This window comes from Melanerpes formicivorus, unplaced genomic scaffold (assembly GCF_026170545.1).
Source record: "Melanerpes formicivorus ecotype bairdi unplaced genomic scaffold, bMelFor1.0.p_v2 SCAF_53, whole genome shotgun sequence".
In the NCBI taxonomy this organism is placed as follows: Eukaryota; Metazoa; Chordata; class Aves; order Piciformes; family Picidae; genus Melanerpes; species Melanerpes formicivorus.
Window position 1 is genome coordinate 1,298,403 of NW_027142405.1, and position 22,702 is coordinate 1,321,104.

At 47.7% G+C, this 22,702-nt stretch overlaps 1 protein-coding gene across 4 annotated transcripts in view; it reads left to right on the top strand.

Annotated features, from left to right (window-relative positions):
• Nucleotides 1–22,263, top strand: part of ATXN1 (ataxin 1) — a 445,788-nt gene extending 423,525 nt beyond the window's left edge. For all 4 annotated transcript variants that reach the window (XM_068160811.1, XM_068160813.1, XM_068160812.1 and 1 more), the window contains 2 exons: nucleotides 7,647–9,687; nucleotides 20,235–22,263. In XM_068160811.1, coding sequence (XP_068016912.1) covers nucleotides 7,807–9,687; nucleotides 20,235–20,765 — 2,412 coding nt within the window. In that variant the 5' untranslated portion in view covers nucleotides 7,647–7,806 and the 3' untranslated portion in view covers nucleotides 20,766–22,263. The remainder of the gene's footprint in view (nucleotides 1–7,646; nucleotides 9,688–20,234) is intronic.
• The last annotated feature ends 439 nt before the right edge of the window (nucleotides 22,264–22,702 follow it).

A 22,702-nucleotide genomic window follows, 5' to 3' on the forward strand; every position in this document is an offset into this window, starting at 1 on the left:
ATGAGCCTGAGAGAAGGTGAAGCGTTGGAAACGATTTCAAGGGGAATTTAATGTCAGTTTGTGTTTTGCACTTTACAGGTAGACTAATTATAGTCTAATTTGCTAGCACATGGAATCTACCAGAGAAGCAGTCGGCAGGGGGGACTTGCAAGGAAAGGCATCAGGCGTGCAGCTGACCTTTCCAAACCTGCCCCTAAAGCCACGCTCTCACAGCATCTCCCTGTCAGCCAGGCTTAAAGGTGCACTCCTCCCAACGAGCACCTCTACTTATCTGCAAAATGGCTGCTGCTGGCTGGTGTTACTGGCTGGATCTTCAAAGGGGTGAAACGCCCCCAATTTCTGTAATTTTTCGTGGGGGTCTTACTCATGTCTCTTGGCAGGGAACCCAGGCATCTCTCTTCATTCTGTTGCTGAAGAAGAGAGAACATTTAGCGAGGGTTTTCAGACACATGGAAGGAGACCTGTGTGACATATCTGCGGTGCGAATGTGTTCATACAGGCATGACAGTTTCTGTCACAAGTTAAAATGAGCGGCGAGTGGGTGTCGCTACGTTTATAGTCACTCGTGAAATTTTCAATGGAAAATTGTGTGGGCAGCTCCCATTGTAGCCAGGCACATTTTAGATAAATGAAAATCACCAACAAATTAATTTGAGTAATGTACTTGTTTATAAATTAACTCTCTTCACTCGTTTAAGCTGCAGAAGTGCCTCTAGGGGATGGGTGTCAGAATAAAGGATGTCACTGTGCAGTATGAGACAAGCCAGTCCTGCAAACCTGCTGCGCTCACAGCAGTTGGTGTGCTACAGGAGATAAAAGGTTAGATGCTGCATCTAGCCCCTTGCAGAGCTACATACATGGGCTCCACCTTTCCAGCCTGCTTGTCCGTGTGTTTGAAGGAGCATTTAAAAACATGTAGCATCTGCTCTGCCACCAAAGAGCACTGGCTGCGTGTGAAAGGGGAAGCTGCCTACCCAAGTTGGTGGCCCTGAAGTTCCTGGCACAGCCACCTCCAAAGCTTTAGGTGTGGGGCTTCAGAGGCATTTGGCAGACTTCTGTTAGGTTGTAAAAGCTTCAGTGTGGAGTGGCAGTAAGATCTCCTACTGCTGGAATGTGCCCCAGTGTCACACCTGTATCAGTTTTGCCTGCAGAATCACATGGTTCATGATCAGCTTGCACTGAAACCCCAGGTCCAAGTTGCCCCAGTTCTTTTCTCTGTGGTTGCAGATAGAGGTGCTTGTCATAGGGTCAACTGATGTGCACTTTCTGCCCTGTAATGGAGAAAGTGTCAAGTAGTGCAAACTTGCACGGCTTTGCCTTAGGGCCGAAATATTTAGCAGATGAATCCTTTTTCTCCTTCCTCCATAGGTGCAGAGGGCTCTGGAGTCCGGTGCTTCACCCTCAAATTTGTTAGGAAAGGTGATCCCTTTTAAAAATTTTAGTGTTATTAGCATCATGAGCTCTTAATTTTTATTATTAGTCTGTAGATATCTGATGCAGTTTGACAAAATTTAACTTCCTGGTTCCAAATGATGAGAGGGCAAATTCCACTTTTAGATAAAATATTAAGCTTCTAGCCTTGGGGGATGCAGGGAAAAACTGGAGACCTTGAGCCTGAAAGGCCTCACAGGGCAAGATAAAAGAAAAAATTAAAAAGTTAATAACTTCCATAGCTATAATTTTAAGAAATCTTATAAAAATATGTTTCAGGGGCGAGAAGCAAGGCCTGGGTTTGGCACTGTGTGACAAGTGAGTTTCTGTGCCAGGGAGCAAAGGTGCTGCCCGCGGGGTGGGCTGGAAGGGAAGAGAAGTAACCAGCATACACAGCCCTCAGTGTTAGTCTTTCCACAGGGTCAGCTGGTGGTTCTTCACTTGGTTCTAGCCTGTCTGCCTACCTGGCATCTTGTGCTGTGCTCTGTGGTACCATCTCTCTGCAAAGTGTGCTGGAAAAGGAGGGATCACCTTTGCTAATAACTTTATTGGTGAAAAAACATAGAAGAAATGACGTCTGAGAATCTGCTCAGCTCACCCATGGCACCATAGTTCTACATCAGGACATATGTGTAGCTGCATTGCTATACACATGCACAGCAACATGTGCCACATGGCCAGGTCATGGCATGAGATGTTGAAAACGTTGGCGTCTTTTTTCCTGCAGAATCAGGTGATAGCACAGAGATAAACTGATGGCAGAACCCTGCAAACTTCTGGAAGTTATTTCCAAGTCTTGATTAATTCAGCAATTAGCCTAACTGAAACCAAAGCTAATATTAGCACTGTGAGAAGCTGTCGCTGCTGTGCAGCTCACCAGTGCCCATTGCACAAAATGATTGTGTGTCCGTAACTGCAGTGTCACAGTAGTAAATCAGGACTACAGGAGTATGCACCCTGCTTAGAACATGCAGATCTCCTCTTATCCTCAAAATTCAGGTGGTAAGTAGCAAGAATGGATAATTAACTGTATCACCTGCATTTATAAATGTCATCAAGTGAATGACTGTCCTGGAACTCCCATCATCTCTGTCCTTTATGCTGCTTTTTCTCCCTAAGTCTTCCTCTCTTCAGGCTGGAACATGCATATGTGCATCATAAAATTTCATGGGAACTTCGAGCTGTTGGGCATCTCAAATCCAGCAATGAGCTTGCTGAGCTTTGCTCATATAATTTGCTTTTTATATTGTGAGGAAGCTGTCTAGCCTGACCAGGGAGAGAGGAGGGCCGTGAAGAAGAGCTGCTCACTTTGCAGAAACCTGTAGCGCTTTGCTGTGGCAGATGCCCAGAGTATAGTAAGAGCTAATACTGCAGTAGACAATCTGTCTTGCAGATGTGGCATTGATCAGGAATCCTTTCATTCTGGGAGGAGAATTTCAAATTCTGTTAGAGGTTTTCATGTGTCTTAGTGATGGATCTCTGCAGTTGGCCCTCCTGGGACATCTGCCAGAAAGCTGTGAAGTTGGTTGGATTGGACAATAAACTCCTATAGCTATTGTTGGCATGCACTGAGCTGCACATGGCAAGGCTAATAAAATCTGTAGCAGCTACAACTATGAATATGTAGCTGGCAGCAGGCAGGGTGCAGAGAGAGGGGGGAAAAGCTGGCATATACATCTGAGAACCAGAATGCAGCTGCAGAGCCCTCTGCAATGTGCCTGTCTTTAAATCTTTCTGAATCTGATCCTGCAAGATGCCAACTGCCTCAGAGCGAAGGCGAGAGGTGGGACTAAGTGCCTTTTCTTCCCACTGATTTCCAGTGCTGCTGTAATTGCCCACTCATTCTTTTGTGATGGGATGGGCGAGTGATTTGAGGTGGGAGCATCAGACTACCATGCCGGTTCTGCCTGGTAACACCCCAGACATAACAAGCCTCGTCTCAGACTTGATTCAAAAGACTATTTTTATTTGGTGTACTCTTCGAATATTACACTGGTATACGTGCCAGGCAGGGCAATGGTGTGTGAGAGAAGGGAAATATAGTTGGGGTGGTTTTTTTCTTTATTGCATGGATAGATCTGAGAATTTACTGGTCATACCTGGAGCTAGAAGGTGAAAGTTGGAAAGTCATACCAATCTGTGTGTTACTGTGGTTTGAGATGAAAGGAGCCTTTTGGCAATGACTGGTTTGAATTGAATATCCGTGAAGCTGGAGGCTGGAGGCTGCAGAATTGCCCAATTTCTGAAGGCAGTGAAAGCCTCACTGTTTGCATAGCCAGGGTGCTGATGTGATTTGTGAGTCTGGCCCAAACTTCTCTGCACCCTAAGACTCAGTCCTGGGTGGTGGGATGCAGCATATGATCATGGTGTCTTTGCAGTCTTGTATTGACTGCAGTGAACTCTGGATAAATAACGGCGGTTGCCCCCCTGAAGCTGTAATGCAGTATCTTGTAATGAGTTTTGCATTTATTAGATTAAGTAAATAGAAAAATAGTGATTTGGGAGACATAGTTAGTTTTAAAGTGCCTTGCAGAGAGATGCTGGAATTTTGCATGAAAAATGCACTTCCTGAACTCCAGTGTGCAATTCCTTTGGGACCAGAGCAAGCCCAGATGGTGACTCCTCCAAGCAATTATTTTTCTGCCTTAAGCCTTTCCAGGAATTTGAGTGTGGGCAGGCTGCCAGGGGACACTGGCTGTCCAGACACTTTAGCAATGTTCCATGTGTACTCGCTGCCAGAGATACCGAAGTCCAGCTGCTGTCCCTGATCTCTTTGTCCCCTTTACCTTCCCAGCCATAATTACACAGGCGTGCACATGCACACATGCACAAAGCAGTAGCAAAACATCACCTGGTCTTTATTGCTCATTTGCATATCTCAAAAATCATGATTGTCAATTCTGAAGTTAAAGAGAAATTAAGTCTTGAGAGTCAGAAAAATTACTTGGGGGGAAAAAAAAGCCATACAAATAAACCCTGTGGCACACCACAGAAGGCAGACATTCGTCTTTCTAGGACAGCCAGCAGGGAACAGTTTAACCAGGTTTTGTACCTCGTGCCTTTGAGACACTTTGGCTGGGTTGTCTCCCTTTTCATAGCTTCCCTAGAAAAATCAGTCCTGTCTTATCTTTCCTGTTGCTCAAACTTGAAATATGCTGGAAACTTACCATTTTACTTTTAAGTCTTGAAGCAGAAGTAGGCTGGTTTATGTTTCACATTTGCATGTTTTCATCTCCAGTGCTGTGTCTGTTAAGAGTTCAAAGTCTCACTGTGAAAGACTTGGCCTTGGAAAAGTGGGGCAGTCTTCGCCCCTCTACAGCTGTCTCATCCCTTGTCTCTGCTAAGCTTGTTCATTCCTCTGGTGCTTGCCAGGAGATTTTGGGTAGCCCTTTTGTTACTGCTGATGATGAAGTCAGCCAAATGAAAGATTTACACATAAACCCCCCTCAAAACCCAAAAGATTTATATCTGGAATTTTTGAAGGATGTTGACTTTGACTTTGGAGGCTACCCAAAACTCAGTGGTTCAACGCTATTAAGCAGAACAAAACCTTTGCTTCAGCTCCTGCAGCGTGAAGCTTCACCAGGTTTCATAGAGCTTCGTAGTAGTACTTCCAAAGCAGAGAAGCTGAACCCAGATGCCTGGGGCTTTTGGAATGGCTATTTTTGGGGAGCCCAATTTATCCATCCCGGCAAAAGAGACTGACCCTGCTTGCTCCCACGTACAAGCTCCCTGTACAGTTGCAGGCAGAGGGGCCAGCCCTCTGCTCCCAGCTTTTCCCCTTGGGAGTGTATTCAAATTCTGGATTTGCAGCTCACATCCATCTTCATAAAAGACAGAAGCACCATCTGAGCCCAGCATGAGCTCCCTGTGTGCAAGGGGAGTGGGACAAGTGCCCCACATCAAGGGTGTCCTACCACAGTGTTGCTGGGCAGCCTCCTCAGCCAGTAGCTGCTGACTTACCTGCCAAAGCCAGCTGTCCAGGACAGAAGACTACAGTGAGCTAAAGTTAACCAAAGATGACTGCGCAAATGTGAGCTTGGTGATTTTATTTTTAGTCAAACTTAAAAATAAAAATCTGTAAGTCATGTGTAATATAATAATTTTAGCTGTTGCCAAGACACGCTGAGCAACTGTTGGGAGAAGGGGGAAGACCCGTGCTGATGTGGCAAGGACTCATTCTCCTGGCTGCCCTCATCTGGCAGCACCAGTGGGTTGAGGCTGGCCAGGGTAGCAGTGCTGCTGTCCCAGAGCCACCATGCTCAAGGCATCCACTGGCCCTTCTTTTTTTGAGGCTACCCTGAGTCCTTTCATCTTTCTTCTCACCTCAAAACTAGGGAATCCAGCCTGAAATGTTAGTGGTTTACCCCCACCCCCACCCCCCTCCCCCAGCTCCCTGGCTCTGTGGCTATTGGTGTTTCATTACTGTTTATCAATATTTAAACAACTGAATAATTAACTTAAGTCTGATTGTATCAAACCAGTAGAAGATTTTGACTTTTTTCTGCAGGCTTACAGCAGCTTGGAGGATCATAAACGTAATGAGAGCTCTTAAAGATAGGTTTAATCTCAGTGTAGTATGTCTTCAAAGTACTGCATACGCATATAAACATCAGGCTTATTGTTCATTAGAAGCAAGGCAGCAGGGAAAGAAGTCCCCCAAAGGAATATTACATGCCTTAAGATAACTATCATTACTGCTGCTCAGCATTCACTTTAAAGTGGGCTATATCCTATTTCCATCTTTCACATCGACTCTTAATTCTTTCTCCATTTTTCTGTCATATAATGCATGCTTTTTCTTGTTTGGGTGCTGACTGTGTGAGGTGCATAGTTTCTCAGCACACAGTCTTGCCTTCAAAACAGCCAGAAATACAGTTGGCAAGTAGTGGCTGGGTAGGGGCTAAGGGACTTTCACTCACCATAAAGTTTGTTATGGGACAAAACAAGGTAGGTTTCAGGAGGGTATGGGGAGACTGTCAGCTCCATTTGCTTTTTGATTCAGAGCCAGATGGGATTTAGTTATGCTATTTTTCCTCCACAGATAATGAAAGAATTAGGAAGTCTCTGTTGACTGTATTGCCTTTGGGTAGCTGAAGTCAACGAATTAAGCAATGAAGAGCGCAGAATCTTAACTATTTTGCTCCAACAGCGAGACTACCCAATATAATATCATGAGCTTTTACAGTAGTGGGGGCTCCTGGTTGGGATCAGGAAACTTAACCATACTTTTCCAAGCAGTCCTACCAAGGCATCCCCAGGGCTAAATTTGCATGGGGTTTGGACATGTGGCCGTGGCTGCAAGTGCTGTACCCGCAGCCTCTGTGGCCTGGTAGTAGCTACGAAACTGAATGAGTTGGAGATGGTGTTGGTGCCAGGCTCTGGCATAGCTGTGTGTGGTAGGGGGTCTCTCACACTGCAGAATCCTGCCCAAACACCTGGATGTAAGGTGTCAGTAGCAGAGGGAATTCAAAACACTGGGGAGAAAAACCCAGACATGAAGGACTTGGCTCGGAGCCATTTCTTGCTCTATGCTACTGTTGTAAACAGATCACATGGCCAAGGTTCATTGCCAGACTGGTAAATGAAGGCCACGTGTGCCCGTAAGAAGCCAGGGCATGGGGGAGACGAGGGACAGCAGCAGCTGCTTTGACTCCACAGCATGGCCTCGTGTGACATGAAGTCACCCTGTGGGTGACTTTGGAGGTCAAGGCTTCAGGAGTGACCCATTTGTCTTCGCCCACACCACTAATAGCTCCTTGTTGCTAACGTAAATATTTGCTGCATGTATGGTCTCTGGGACTCCCTGCCACTTTTTAAAGTCCATGTCGTTGTTGCAGGGGAAGGAAAGGCTGAGAGAGTGAACCAGGCACCTTACGAGACATGGAGGATTTTCTCAGAGGAAGGAGAAAGTGAGCTTTAGGAAATAAGTGACTGCTGCTAAATATGACAAGTTAGGGCCAGATAGTTTCCAATCTTCCCTAAGTTTTAATTGTTTTCATGATGTCTTAGCAGATGTACCCAGGATTTTTGTTGCTGTTCACAGTGCAGCAGCTGCTCCTTGAGACAAGAGCAGCAATGCCTGGCCAGTTTTGTTTTTTTCACCAGAGGTTTTTCTATGGCTCACTTGTTGTTTTGGGGTGTCTGCTTGCTTGTTCTTATTTCCCAGCACTGATTGTGTGACTCCACTTCCCTTGCCCATCCTCTCGTTGCAGAATCCAGAAGAGCTGTTGGAAAATCGTGCTTACGGGGAGATGATTCCTCATGAAGTCACTGGATCCCTTGCAGAAATCAAATGTGACTTTCCATTTATCAGACTGAAATCAGAGCCAGCCAGACAGTGAAGCAAGCACAGTGGAGGGGGGACGGCAAAAGATGAAATCCAACCAAGAGCGGAGCAATGAATGCCTGCCACCTAAGAAGCGAGAAATCCCTGCCACTAGCCTGCCTTCAGAGGTGAAGCCGGTCCTGCCAAATGAAAACCACCGAGCAGATAACCTAGCATGGCTCCCCAACACACCTGGCAGCCAGGGGGGCCTGGGCGGCAGGCACCGGCCTGGGGGCACATCATCGGTGGAGGTGGGCTTGCAGCAGGGTTTGCACAAGTCGCTATCTGCAGGGCTGGACTATTCCCCGCCAAGTGCGCCAAGGTCTGTTCCAGCCTCCACCACTCTTCCCACAGTGTACTCACCTGCCCTCTCCCAGTCAGGGACCCCCATTTCCCCTGTGCAGTACACACACCTGCCACACACCTTCCAGTTTGTTGGGCCCCAGTACAGTGGATCATACACCGGATTCATCCCCTCACAGCTGATTTCCCCAACAGCCAATTCTGCGACCGGCACCGTGGCAGCAGCCACAGCTGTTGCGACCACTCCATCCCAGCGCTCCCAGCTGGAGGCCTATTCCACTTTGCTGGCCAGCATGAGCGGCTTGAGCCAGCAGGGACACAAAGTTGAGCCGCACTTGGTCAGGACACCTGGACTGATTGCCGCCGGGTCTCCTCCACCCACCCAGCAGAATCAGTACGTCCACATTTCCAGCTCTTCTCAGAGTACTGTCAGAAACGTCTCTCCTCCAACCATCCCAGTCCCCCTGCACCCCCATCAGACAGTGATCCCACACACTCTCACCCTCGGTCCTTCCTCCCAAGTGGTGGTGCAGTACACTGACTCGGGAGGCCACTTCATCACCAGGGATGCCCCCAAGAAGCCTGAGAGCAGCCGGCTGCAAGCAATGCAGGCCAAGGAGGTACTGAACGGTGAGATAGAGAAGAGCCGGAGGTATGGCATTTCGCCTTCTGCCGACATGGGTCTAGTTAAAGCAGGCAATAAACCAGCTCCCCATCATTATGAGACCAGGCATGTGGTGGTCCACTCAAGCCCCATTGAGTACAGTGCTCGGGATTCCTCAGGTGTACGAGCCTCCGTCATGGTGGTCCCCAACAGCAACACGCCCACAGCAGACATGGAAGTGCAGCAGGCCACCAACCGTGAGACCTCTCCCACAGTGCTCAATGACAAGGGAAGCTTGCACTTGGGTAAGCCAGCACACCGGTCCTACGCCTTGTCTCCACAGCAGGCTCTGGGCCATGAGGCGGTGAAGGCGGTGGCCACACTGTCCCCTCACACCGTCATTCAGACCACCCACAGCGGCTCTGAGCAACTCCCTGTCGGGCTGCCGGCAACGGCCTTCTACGCTGGGACCCAGCCGCCGGTGATTGGCTACCTGAGCAGTCAGCAGCAAGCCATCGGGTACCCTGGCAGCCTGCCGCAGCACCTGGTGATCCCTGGCACCCAGTCCTTGCTGATACCGGTTGGCAGTGCAGATGTTGAGCCGTCAGCAGTCACACCTGCAATTGTCACATCATCTCCTCAGTTTGCAGCAGTGCCTCACACGTTTGTCACCACCACCGTCCCCAAGAGCGAGAACTTCAGTGCGGAGCCTCTCACCACCCAGCCTGCCTACCAGGCCACCATGGTGCAGGCACAGATCCACCTGCCTGTGGTGCAGTCCATTGCCTCCCCTGCTGCCGCACCTCCCACGCTGCCCCCTTACTTCATGAAGGGGTCAATCATTCAGCTGGCCAATGGGGAGCTGAAAAAAGTAGAGGACTTGAAAACAGAAGACTTCATTCAGAGTGCAGAAATCAGCAACGACCTGAAAATAGACTCCAGCACTGTGGAGAGGATTGAAGACAGCCATAGCCCAGGCATTGCCGTCATACAGTTTGCGGTTGGGGAGCATCGAGCACAGGTAATGGTGGGGTTGGGGGGTTGGACTGGGCTGCATGCTATGGCCCCACGGGTGCAGCTTCCCTCAGCACATCCATCTACGAGACAAACTCAGGCGATCAGGGTCACATCACTGATAAATATAGTGTCTTCAAGGTAAACTAGAAAACCCTCAGGAGGAAATACACAATCCTCATGGGTTTGGATTAAAATACAAAATGGTATAAGCACTGCAAGGGGATATAGTTTGCATTTTGGTAGGTGATTTTTTGCCTTCCACACAAGAACGCTCAGATTGGATTCAGTTCAAATCTTCCCTTAAGAGATAGGTAGAGCACAAGGCAGTGAATCTTCATGGCTTGAAAATCTGGAACTGCCTGGGAGTGGCTCCGTCATGCATATAAGTTACTGAAATGCACTACAGACTTTTCCAAAGTGTTGGTTGCAGGTGGTTTAAGCACTGCACAGCTCGTATAAATTGTGTGTTCAAGGGAAGTTTGGAAAGAAAAAACATCTAGGTGGCTGGGCAGTCTGTGCTTCTGACCTTTGTTTCTCGTTGGCTTGCAGTGTAGGAAGAAAACTTGTAACTTTCCAAAGTTATTTTTAGGTTGAGAATGAGTCTGTATTGATCACAAGGAGAGCTTTAAAGTAGAGTTGCTACCACTCTGAGGCCAGTACCAGTAACTGATGCCCTGAGTCTGGAGAAGGATCATAGACCAGTAGAAGATGACCTGAAGTGCATAAGAATTGAATTTGAGCCAGTAAGTAAGTCAGCTTCAGTAGGAACCGAACTTAAATGCCTCTATACTAACACATGTAGCATGGGAAACAAACAAGAAGAGTTAGAGACGTGCACATCTACAGGGCTGTGACATGTACATCACTGAGATGTGGTGGGATGGATCCTATGTCTGGAGCATGTGGATGGATACAAGCTCTTTAGGAAAGAGAGGCAAGGGAAAAGAGGAGTGGGTGTCACCCTCTGCATCACTGACCAGATGAAATCCATGTTACTCCATCTGGAAAATGATGAGGAACTGCCTTAAGAGCTTACAGGTCAGGGTTAGGGGGAAGGCAGAGACAGGTGATGTCGTAGTGGGGGTCTGCTACAGACCACTTGATCTGAAACACAAAGCAGATGAGGCCTTCTATAGACAGATAGGAAGGGCTTTGCATTCACAAGCTTTGGTCCTCATGGGGGGCTTCAGAAACACTGATATCAGTTGGAGGAACACCACCACAAGGCATCAACAGTCCAAGAGGTTCCTGGAATGCATTGATAATAATTTCCCCCCTCCAAATGGTAGAGGAGCTGATAAGAAAAGGTGCTATACTGGAACCTTGTTCTCACCAGTGAGGAGGGGCTGGTGGGCAATGTGAAGCTCAAGGACAATCTTGACAGCAGTACCCATGAAATGGTTGAATTGTGATCCTTAGGACAGCAAGGAGGGTGCATAGCAAACTCACTAGCCTGGACTTCAGGAGAGCAGACTTTTAGCTCCTCAAGGACCTGCTTAGTAAGGTACTGTGGGATGAAGCTGTGGAGGAGAGAGGGGCCCAAGAAAGCTGGCTAGCGCTCAAGGATCACTTCCTCTGAACCCGGGAGCAATGCGTACTGAGAAAGAGGAAGGTGGGCAAGAATGCCAGGAGGCCTGCATGGATGAACAGGGAGCTCCTGGACACTATTAGTTGCAGCAAGAAATCCTAGAGAGGGTGGAAAGAGGGACAGGTAACCTAGGAGGAATACAAAGAAATTGTCCAGGCAATCAGGGACCAGGTTAGGAATGCTAAGGCCCAGATAGAATCAAATCTGGTTAGGGACATCAAGGGTAACAAGAGTAGTCTTTATATCAGTAACAAAAGGAAGGACAGGGAAAATGTAGGCACTCTGTGGAAGGAAACGAGGGACCTGGTCACACAGAGTATGGAAAGCCTGAGGTAGTCAACAACTTTTTTGCCTCGGTCTTCAATAGCAAGGACTGTAACTTCATCATCCAATTTGCAGAAGTCAGGGAGGGGGGCTGGGAGAATAAGGATCTGCCCACTGTAGGAGAAGACCAGGTTTGAGACCAGCTGATGAACCTGAGGGTGCCCAAGTCCATGGGACCTGATGAGATCCATCCATGGACCCATGGACTAACAGATGAAGTTGCAAAGCTACTTTCCATCATATTTGAAAAGTTATGGTGGTCTGGCCTGAGGAACTACAGGCCTCAGTGCCTGGCAAGGTAATGGAGCAGGTCCTCCTGAAGACTCTGCCAGGGCACATGGACTGGTTTTCAAGGCACCTGAGCTGAAAACAACTCATGGGACACACTTGTCCCAGAGTGGAATAAGAATCCTGGGCAGGAATTGGCAGGGCTCATTGATAGGGCTTTAAACTAGATTTGAAGGGGGAAGGGGTTAATAGTCTCCTGCTGGCTGGTGACAAACAGAGGGGCAGCTCACCAGCAGGAGAGAGAAGGAGAGCTGGTAAGGGCTCTCAACTTGCTACCCTGAGGCAAGCCACGAATGATCCACCAGGACATTCTGTGGAAACCGAAGGGATTTGTCACAAGAGGAGGACAGGGCCAGCCCAGCTGAAGTGCTTCTATGCGAATGCGCGCAGCTTGGGCAACAAACAGGATGAGTTAAGTGCCACTGTGCTGCTGGGATGCCACGACATAGTGGCTGTTACTGAAACTTGGTGGGATGAATCCCATGACTGGGATGTAGGCATAGATGGGTATAAACTCTTTAGGAAGGATAGGCAGGGAAGGAGAGGAGGAGGTGTTGCCCTCTATGTCAATAGCCAGTTGGAATCAGTGGAGCTCCAACTGGGGAGGGATGATAAGCTAGTTGAGAGTGTATGGGTCAAAATTAAAGGCAGGACAGGGGAAGAAGATATTACTGTGGGGGTCTCCTACAGGCCACCTGACCAGCAGATCCAAGCAGATGAGGCCCTCCATAGGCAAATAGAAGCAGCTTCCAGGTCACAAGCCCTGGTCCTCATGGGTGATTTCAACCACCCGGACATCTGCTGGAGGGACAACACAGCAAGGCACCAGCAATCCAGGATGTTCCTGGACTGCATAGAAGACAACTTCCTCCTCCAAATGGTGGAGGAACCAACAAGAAATGGTGCTATGCTGGACCTTGTTCTCACCAACAGGGAAGGGCTGGTAAGCAATGTGAGGCTCATAGACGGCCTTGGCTGCAGTGACCATGAAGCAGTTGAATTTAACATCCTCAGGGCAATCAGGAGGAAGTATTCCAAGCTCATGACCCTAGACTTTAGGCATGCAGATTTTGATCGCTTCAGGGATCTGCTAGCCAAAGTGTCATGGGACAAAGCCCTGGAGGGAAGAGGGACCCAGGACAGCTGGTCAGTATTCAAGGACCACCTCCTCTGTGTCCAGGAGCTCTGTGTACCAACAAAGAGAAAAGCAGGTAAGAATGCTAGGAGGCCTGCCTGGATGGGCAAGGAGCTACTGGACACACTATTACTTAAAAGGAAACTCTACAGGAAGTGGAGGGAAGGACAGGTAGAACAGGGGGAATACAAGGAAGCTGCCCGAGCAGCAAGAGTCCTGGTCAGGAAAGCCAAAGCAGAGTTTGAGTTGAATCTAGCCAGGGAGATTAAAGGGAATACTAAGAACTTTTACAGGTATATTAATGGGAAGAAGAAGACTAGGGAAGGTGTGGGCCCCCTCAGAAAAGAAAATGGTGACATGGTCACATGTGATGAGGAAAAGGCTGAGGTACTTAATAACTTCTTTACCTCAGTCTTCACTGCAAGGGCCTCTAGCCACACTCCTGATGTTATGGAAGTCAAAGCCAGGGACGGGGAGGAAGAACTGCCCATTGTAAGTGCAGATCAGGTTCGTGATCATCTGAAGAACCTGAAAGTGTTCAAGTCCATGGGACCCGACGGGTTACACCCACGGGTGCTGAGAGAACTGGCAGATGAGGTTGCTAAACCCCTCTCTATTATATTTCAAAAGTCCTGGCAGTCTGGTGAAGTCCCCACAGACTGGAAAAGGGGAAACATTGCCCCCATCTTCAAAAAGGGCAAGAAGGAGGAACCAGGGAACTACAGGCCAGTCAGTCTCACCTCTGTGCCTGGAAAGATAATGGAACAGATCCTCCTGGAGTCACTACTCGCTCAAAAGAATAGTGAAGAGGTGATTGGGAACAGTCAGCATGGCTTTGCCAAGGGCAAATCCTGCCTGACCAACCTGGTGGCCTTCTATGAGCAGGTGACAAAATTAATAGATGAGGGGCGAGCAACTGATGTCGTTTACCTGGACCTGAGCAAAGCCTTCGACACTGTCCCGCACCACATCCTTGTCTCCAAACTGGTGACACATGGGTTTGATTGGTGGACCACTAGATGGATAAGGAACTGGCTTGATGGCCGCACCCAGAGAGTGGCTGTCAATGGCTCCATGTCCCAGTGGAGGCCAGTGACAAGTGGAGTCCCTCAGGGATCAGTCCTGGGACCTATCTTATTCAACATCTTTGTGGGGGACATGGACAGTGGCATTGAGTGCACCCTCAGCAAGTTTGCTGATGACACCAAGCTGTGTGGTGCAGCAGACACGCTGGAGGGAAGGGAGGCCATCCAGAGGGACCTTGACAGGCTGGAGAGGTGGGCACAGGCCAACCTCATGAAGTTCAATAAGAGCAAGTGCAGGGTCCTGCATCTGGGTCGAGGCAATCCCAGGCACAAATACAGGCTAGGCAGTGACTGGCTGGAGGATAGCCCTGAGGAGAGAGACTTGGGGGTGCTGGTGGACAAAAAGCTCAACATGAGCTCTCAGTGTGCACTTGCAGCCCGCAAAGCCAATCAGATCCTGGGCTGCATCAGGAGAAGTGTGGCTAGCAGGTCGAGGGAGGTGATCCTCCCCCTCTACTCAGCCCTGGTGAGACCCCACCTGGAGTACTGTGTCCAGTTCTGGAGCCCCTATTACAAGAGGGATGTGGAGGTGCTGGAACGTGTCCAGAGAAGGGCCACGAGGATGATCAGAGGGCTGGAGCACCTCTCCTGTGAGGACAGACTGAAGGAGTTGGGGCTGTTCAGTCTGCAGAAGAGAAGGCTCCGAGGTGACCTAATTGTGGCCTTCCAGTATCTGAAGGGGGCCTACAGGAAGGCAGGGGAAGGACTTCTCAGGATATCAGGTAGTGATAGGACTAGGGGGAATGGAATGAAGCTGGAGGTGGGGAGATTCAGGCTGGATGTGAGGAGGAGGTTCTTCACCATGAGAGTGGTGAAACCCTGGAATGGGTTGTCCAGGGAGGTGGTCGAGGCCCCGTCCCTGGGGGTGTTTAAGAGCAGGCTGGATGAGGCTCTGTCCAGCCTGATCTAGTGTGGGGTGTCCCTGCCCATGGCAGGGGGGTTGGAACTAGATGATCCTTGTGGTCCCTTCCAACCCTGAATGAAACTATGAAACTATGAAATGTGTGCTGGCAGCCCCAAAACCCAACTGTATCCTGGCTGTATTGAAAGATGTGTGGGCAGCAGGTCAAGGGAGGTGATTCTCCCTCTCTGCTCTGCTCTTGTGAGATCACACCTGGAGTACCGCATCCAGCTCTGGAGCAAACACAAGAAGGACATGGATCTGTTGGAGACGGTCCAGAGGAAGGCCCAAAGATGATCAGAGGACTGGAGCATCTCTCCTGCAAGGACAAGAATGAGGGAGTTGGGTCTACTATGCCTGAAGAGAAGGGTCTGAGGAGGCCTTACTGTGGCCTTTCAGTACCTGAAGGGGGCCTACAGGATGGTTGGAGAGGGACTGTTTATAAGGGTATATGCTGATAGGACAAGGGGTAACAGTTTTAAACTGGAGCAAAGTAGATGTAGATTTTAGATAGCAGGTACTCATTTTGAATTATCTTGTTGCAAAACTTTTTGTTTTAGTTTGAGTGCTGCAACCTGCAGCATCTGCAACCCTCAGCACTGGAGAACCAGAGAGAGAAGCTGGGCCTGGACACATGTAGTAAAAAGTACATCAGGCTGACAGTAGAAGAAAGACCAACAGCAACAGTACTGAGAAGCATATTGCACAAAAAAATTATTATAATCACAGCAGTCTGCAGCCTGCCCTTCCCAGGTTACATGCTACTTAAGACCTCCTTTCTCATGTCAAATGTACAGATACTATGTGTGGTTTTGTTCATGTCTGTGCATGCATCTGCACAGCTGATAGAAGCTGGGCCTCTGGTGACTTCAATATTAAGGAAGCCTTTTTTTCCCCTCCCCTTCAGCTGTATTTTGGTGCATCTCAGGTCTTGTGATTAGAGGAACCATTCTTGGATCAGGACCAGTTAATCTAATTTGCCCTGAATAATGAGATTTCAAAAGTAGCAATCTCCCATCTGCAATTTTCATCTTACTCTCCTTTCTCTCCCTGCAGCCAGGCCACTGGTTTCTGCACCAGCAGAAGAGGTACAAATTAGCAGGTAGCATTTGTGTCATGTCTTGTTTGCAGATCTGTCAATGCAGGAGATGTGTTGCAGTCCTGGGTTTGCATGGGGTGGAGTGCCATCCTCTGGCAGAAAGCAAGCCGAGTCTGAGGCTATGAAAATCCAGGGCCACGCTGGGTCTCACCCAGCAAAGTGTCACCTTACAGAGAAGCCTATCAGGAGCAGGCTGACATCATTGCAGCCAAAATATTCCCCAGCTGTGTTTCCCACCAGGGATGCTTCCAGAATGGAGGACGAGTCACATAGAGATATGATTAGAAACAAGGGTTTAATTTAGGTTTCCTGCAAATTCCGGGACTTGGGCCTCTTCCCAGATCAGCTGTGTCCCTGCTTAGCGGGGACAGCTCTGCTGGTTTTCCCTTGCCTCAGTTGAGAGAGAGAGAGAGAGGTTTCTATGCGCTTGAGTCTCTGTGACCTCACCCGCAGCCTGCCGTGGCTGTATGAAAGCATTTGGTCTTGTTAGCAGGCATGCGGCAGTCATGACTCGTTACAAAATGGTCTGTGTGAAGAGGGCTTAGTCTTCTCCTTGAGACGAGAGTATTTAGTTGTGCTGCTTTGAGCAGAGGCACTGCAGTGCTGCTGCACTTAAATATATTTTGACTTTGGAGTACAGTGGGGATATATCTGCATGTTTAGTAGCTTCACAGAGTATTTTGTTACAATTAAGTTTCATGCATACTCATGGAAGGAGGGAGCTTTTCAAGTGGTATTATCAAGGGAGAGTGAGTTGTAGAGAGTTAAGTGCCATACAAAAATAGCACTGTTATCATTAGCTTAGGCTCACTTACGTGTTCCTCCCAGGGATCTCTGGGAAGTCATTATGATATCGATGAATTTGCATTTTCAGGCTCTGTGCAAACATGAGCTCATTTTCTCTCCAGTTGAGGGACAGAGGTAGATTACTTTTTGCCAAGCATATTCACAACTGTACTGTAAATAGGGAGGCACCGTGCAGCTGCTGTTGTATCTTACCACGGCAAGCCCACGGCCGCCCTTCCCCAGCACAAGAGGTCATTCTCCCTCGTTTCCCTGTCTTCCAATCACCTGGCAAATTCAACCTTCTTTCTGGTATGGAAACCTTGGGGAAAACTAACCCACCTGAAGTTACATGCTTTTCAGTGAAGTAACTGAAATTGCCCACCTTACATGCTGAGGTTGGCAGAGGAATAAAATGACAAAGGGTTATAGGAGACTGCATATATTCAGCAGCCTGCACTGGAGGCATTTGGGTGTTTTCACTTACCAGTCTTAAAAAACATAAATTAAAATGTGGCTTGCAGTAGAGCCTCTGTGTGCTTGAAGAGGGACCAGTATTTTGTTTTCTTGCTTTATTGTCTTTGGAAAATGAAATTCCCCATTTCTTTCTCTCCTATAGTAAGCATGGCAGGATGTTGGGGAAGGCTGCTTTTAAAAGTAATTTCTTTGTGATTAAATGCAGTGTTAGAAACAAATCGTGAACAGGTTTGTTTTACTGAACTTTCATACTTTAGAGGTCCTTGACTTCTGTTGCTTGAAGAGAATGGTTACCTTGAATCCCAAGTCAGCTGAATCCATCAGTGACCATCTGAAACAGGGCTTCATAATCTGTGAGGGAACCCATTTCAAATCCATAGTTGTATATGCATGCTGTGATGGGATCGTGGAAATTCATGCATTTCACCATCTTTTATTATGTTACTCATCATTGCCAGCACCAATTCTGGGATTTGTTTTGGTGATGGACAGTTCAGGCAGGTGTTTTGGATGCCACGCTGGGAAAAAAAAGTATAATGTGTGATGAAAGCATGTCCACGTCGAGAGAAACTTGGGTGTCAGTGAGGATGATACATACAAGGCAAATATGATTCTCACAGGTAAAAATAGATTTTGACAAGGATGGGAAAGAAGAAACAGGGCGGGGGGAAAAGGAGGAAGGGGAGAAGAAGAGAGGGAAGGAAGGAGAGAGGGAATGAATTCAGAAGGGAGAAAGGGAGGGATTCTGAAGGAAGGGAGGGAGACAGCAATATAAAGGAGAGAGCAGGGGGGGTATCTTGTACTTCTAAACTGCTCCTTTTAAAATTCCTTGCATAGTGACCTCCCAGGTTGGGCAGGCGGAGTGGCAGGATAAAACATGCAGTGTTACTCGTTGGCCTAGTTGCAGAAGTATAGACACAATATAGCATGTGCCATAGAATCATAGAGTGGTTTGGGTTAGAAGGGACCTTTAGAGCTCATCTAGTCCAATGCCCCTACATATATAGCATATATTTACAGGCTTTATAAGGGTTTTTTTTCTCATCAGAATCTACTGTCTCATTGACTGCTGGTGCATGGCATGGGCTTACCCAGTCAGAAGCACAGTCAGCATCTGATGGGAATATCTGGTTTTCTGGTCTGGAGCCTCTGTATCTGAGCTGTGGGATTTCACTGATCAAGACTTCCTGCCCCAATGGGATGTGGAGCTGCTAAAGTACAAGAGAAGCTGCCTTGGGCCTTGCTTGCAGGGAAGGTGCCTCTAAGAGTAAGGGAAGCAGCAGGGCTGCTGGGCGCTGTACTGTCACCAAGTCGAATCTCCTTTGTGAGGCAGGCTGTGCAACTTCATCCCAAGGTTCACATTATTGTGAACAGAGATATTTGAACACTGGAGTGCAATGTGCTTCTCAAACTGCTTATGTTCCTTAAAGCTGAAATTGTAACAATACAAAGCCATGCTCTGTATGACAGTGTTACTTGCTCCCAAGGGTGAGTGGTGGTTTCACAAAGCTGCTGTGCTGTTTCTTTCAAGCAAGTCAGTGTTCCTGGAAAGGAAGGGCTCTCCAGGCAGCTGCTATGCTCCATGCCTGATGAATGGCTCAAAAATGAGATGAGCACATCTATTCAAATGTTCTCCTGCCCTTTAGCACCTACCAAATAGGGGTTACACCAGCAGAGCAGGATCCTGTCCCACATGCCTGAGAAGAGCTCCAGAGGACTTGGGGACCTTGGGAGCAGAGCAGTGGGTATCTGACTTCAGCATAACTTCTTCTTAGACTTCTTAGAGCTGCAAATCTCACTGCTGTTACACACAGCAAGTTAAAAACAGGTGACAAATTTAGACGTAATAGAATATCCTGCCCTTGGCGTAGTGTGTGGGGTGGGGGAGGGTGAGCTTTACTCCATGGATTGTGACTCACATGAGTCCACAGCAAGTGCTGGAGCCTGCAGACAGCACTGTGCAGTGAGCACTGGACTGCTGGTGCATGCAAAGAAAAGCAAGTGTTAGTTGCATTGTCATGTTGGGACCTCAAGGTCCCACATGCAAGCTCCTTGCATTTGCAAGGTCAAGGAGCAGTGGGCACCTGTTGCTAGTCTCTTCTGGCTGTAGGAGCTCCTTGTAAGATGGTTAGGTAGGATTTATAACTAGATGTGGTTTTACAATGGGTGAAGTGAGGGCAGAAAAGGAGACCCAGTGCAGAACTCAGAAGAGATCCTCTGCCTAAGGGAGTACAGGGATGTGAACTCAGCTAGAGTAGGAGAGCAGACATGAGAAGGAAGGAAGCTGGACTGGTAGTAGGACTGCTGGGGAAAGATCGGTTCATATTGACTGCTCTTGGGGCTACAACTCTGCATACTCATGCCCTTCCCCTCAAAATCAGCATGCCTTCAGCAGTTTCACACTGGTAAGTATATGTTGCTTCTGGCAGAGGTGATGGTGACATTCCCTTGGTCATTTAGGAAATCATGTCAGAACTGAAAGCTTTTCTTGCACCATCCTGTGATTGGAAAGTGTCTTTAGATGTGAAGGACAGGCTCTTGGTACCACAAGAGGCTGGTGTTTGTCAGATGCCAAAGCAGTTTTGCCTCTTAGTCTCTGAATGACTGGATAAGGGTAAAGCTTGACTCCCACTGAGGTCCTGTGCAAAGAAACATTGAGCTCAGAGAAACCTGTGTGACAAGGCCAAGTGTGAGATCTGGTGGTCAATGTTACTGATTTTGTGGAACAGTACTTTTGCCATTTCAGCTTTATCCCTCTCCCCGCAGCAAGAGCCGCTTGCAGTGAGCACGTGTGGGGGCACATGGGTGATCTCACGCTCTTCCCTCTCTCTCCCTCTGTCTCTCTCTCTGTTGTCTCCTGTTTTTCTGCAGGTCAGTGTGGAAGTCTTGGTAGAATACCCTTTTTTTGTATTTGGACAAGGCTGGTCATCCTGCTGCCCTGAGAGAACCAGCCAGCTCTTTGATTTGCCATGCTCCAAACTCTCAGTGGGGGACGTCTGCATATCGCTCACGCTCAAGAACCTGAAGAACGGCTCTATTAAAAAGGGCCAGCCCATGGACTCAGCTAGTATCTTGCTGAAGCATTCAAAGAATGACAGTCTAGCTGGAAGTAGACACAGGTATGCAGAGCAGGAAAATGGGATTAATCAGGGAAGCACACAGATGTTAGCTGAGAATGGTGAACTGAAGTTTCCGGACAAAATAGGATTGCCTGCAGCACCTTTGCTCACCAAAACAGAACCCAGCAAACCCCTGGCAACGAGGAAGAGGAGGTGGTCAGCCCCTGAATCACGAAAACTAGAGAAATCAGAAGAGGAGCCACCTTTGACTCTTCCCAAGCCTTCTTTTATTCCTCAGGAGGTTAAGATTTGCATTGAAGGTCGATCCAACGTAGGAAAGTAAAAGCTGTTTGGGGAACGGAAATTAGGCTATCCCTTGTCATTTTTATCCAGATTACTGTACTGTAGACTAAATAACCCAGTATTTACATGTTATCATCTTATTTTAGGTTTATGTTATAACCTTGTTGTTATAGTTGCAGCTGGTATTATGCAGGAGACTGGTGCATATGTTTTTCCACAAGTGTTTGTCAGTGACTAGGTTTATTGAGAGCTACAGAAGGGGCAGTATCTGCTTCACACACCCTTAGTGGAAATGAATGTGTTGTCATGGCTCCTGTTTTCTAACACCTCGTGTAGGACAGGGTCCAGCTGTGATTTTGTTTTCTTTTTGTTGTCATTTTCGTTTTGTTTTGTTGTTTTGGTTCCTATTCTAGTTTTCTGGGGGGAGGTGAGGAGAAGGGAACTGTAGCAGTGGTGTATGTCAGGCATGGAGTGCGTGTGTGCGCGCGTGCGTGTGTGTGTGTCCCTCCCTCCCAAGGAGGAACTGCAGCTCTGTGGCGGCTTGGTGAAGAGGTTTCCTCACCCCAGGTGGATGTTGAGGGCACAACCCATGGGTGTTACTGAAAAGGATCAGACAGTCTCTGATGTTCTCAACAACAAGCCAACTCTTACTCAAGGCTCTACAGTATATATATATATATATACATATATATATATATTTGTGTGTGTGTATATGTATATATATTTTTTTTCCCCCCATGGGGTCTGACTGCACTGATTTTTATTCCTAAAGCAACTGCCACACCAACATTTCCTTTCTGCTTGCTAGTGCAGTTCCATTGCTTGGAGTCAGCAGATGGGGAGGCTGTACAGACTCTTGCACCGGTCACCCTGCAGGGTTTTCCTTCATGGTGGGGGGTGGGGGGGGTGCGTGCATGTGTCCTGAGTGTGTGTGAGTGTGCACGAGGAGGCCTCTGGCTCCCCAGATGCGCCTGGCTCGGGCTCGCTCCTGTTTCTGTGCAGTGTTAGACAAATTGACCGGGTAACGCCATCAACATTTGCTTCCACAAGGTAGACGCATACTGCCCCTTTGAGATCACAGGCATCCTTTGTTTGCAGTTAGGTTGCAAATCTTTAGTACTGTTTTTTTAGTTCATGATTATGGACAACTGGTGCCACTTTTATTCAAATCTCGGTGTGACACAGGAATCCGCTGTTGAAGATGAACCTAGAATGTCTTTAAGCACTTAAAATGCTATTCACACTTTATTGCTGAGCATCCTGGTCTAACACTCAGTATGTACTGTATCTCACTTTAATCTGCTCGGAAAGAAAGCAACAACAACAAACAACAAATCTCTTCAACACTGTAACTACATGCAACTATGTAGAGTTTTCTCACAGGCAAGATGCTGAAAGTTTTAACGTGGTTTCAAAGGGATGAATGTGAATTATTGAACTAGTATGTGACAGTCATTGTCCACAAAGGACTACTTAATAGGAGGCACTTTTTAAACTTTAATGCTTGAGAAAGAGTTAAAGGCATATGTGAGCTGACAGGTAATAATTAAAGAAAAAGAAAATAAGAGAAAGGAAAAAGGAGAGAGGAAAAAAAATCATTGTCCAGTGTTTTTGAAAAAGATGGACTTTAAAGAATCTTGCAATTTGCACATCTTGAGTTTATCATTTGTGTGGTATTCCTGCAGTTTTTACCTAATAATGTTGTGGGTTGGGGGGGGTGTCTGAAAGAGCATAAACAAATGTAGCAATTACTCACTAACCTGCCTACGCTCTAGGCCATTTCATAGGGTTGTGTTCCTTTTGGAGTTCATTTTTGGTCTTTCTACCATATCTGCCACACAGAACCAGGTCCTACTGGGACAGCTCTGAGAATATTTTTCTTCAGACTTGCTGAGAGAATTTTTCCACAAGAAACATTTCTGTATGTAAGCAAGGTGTTTGTTTGTTTTGAAAACAAACCTATTTTATTTTATTATT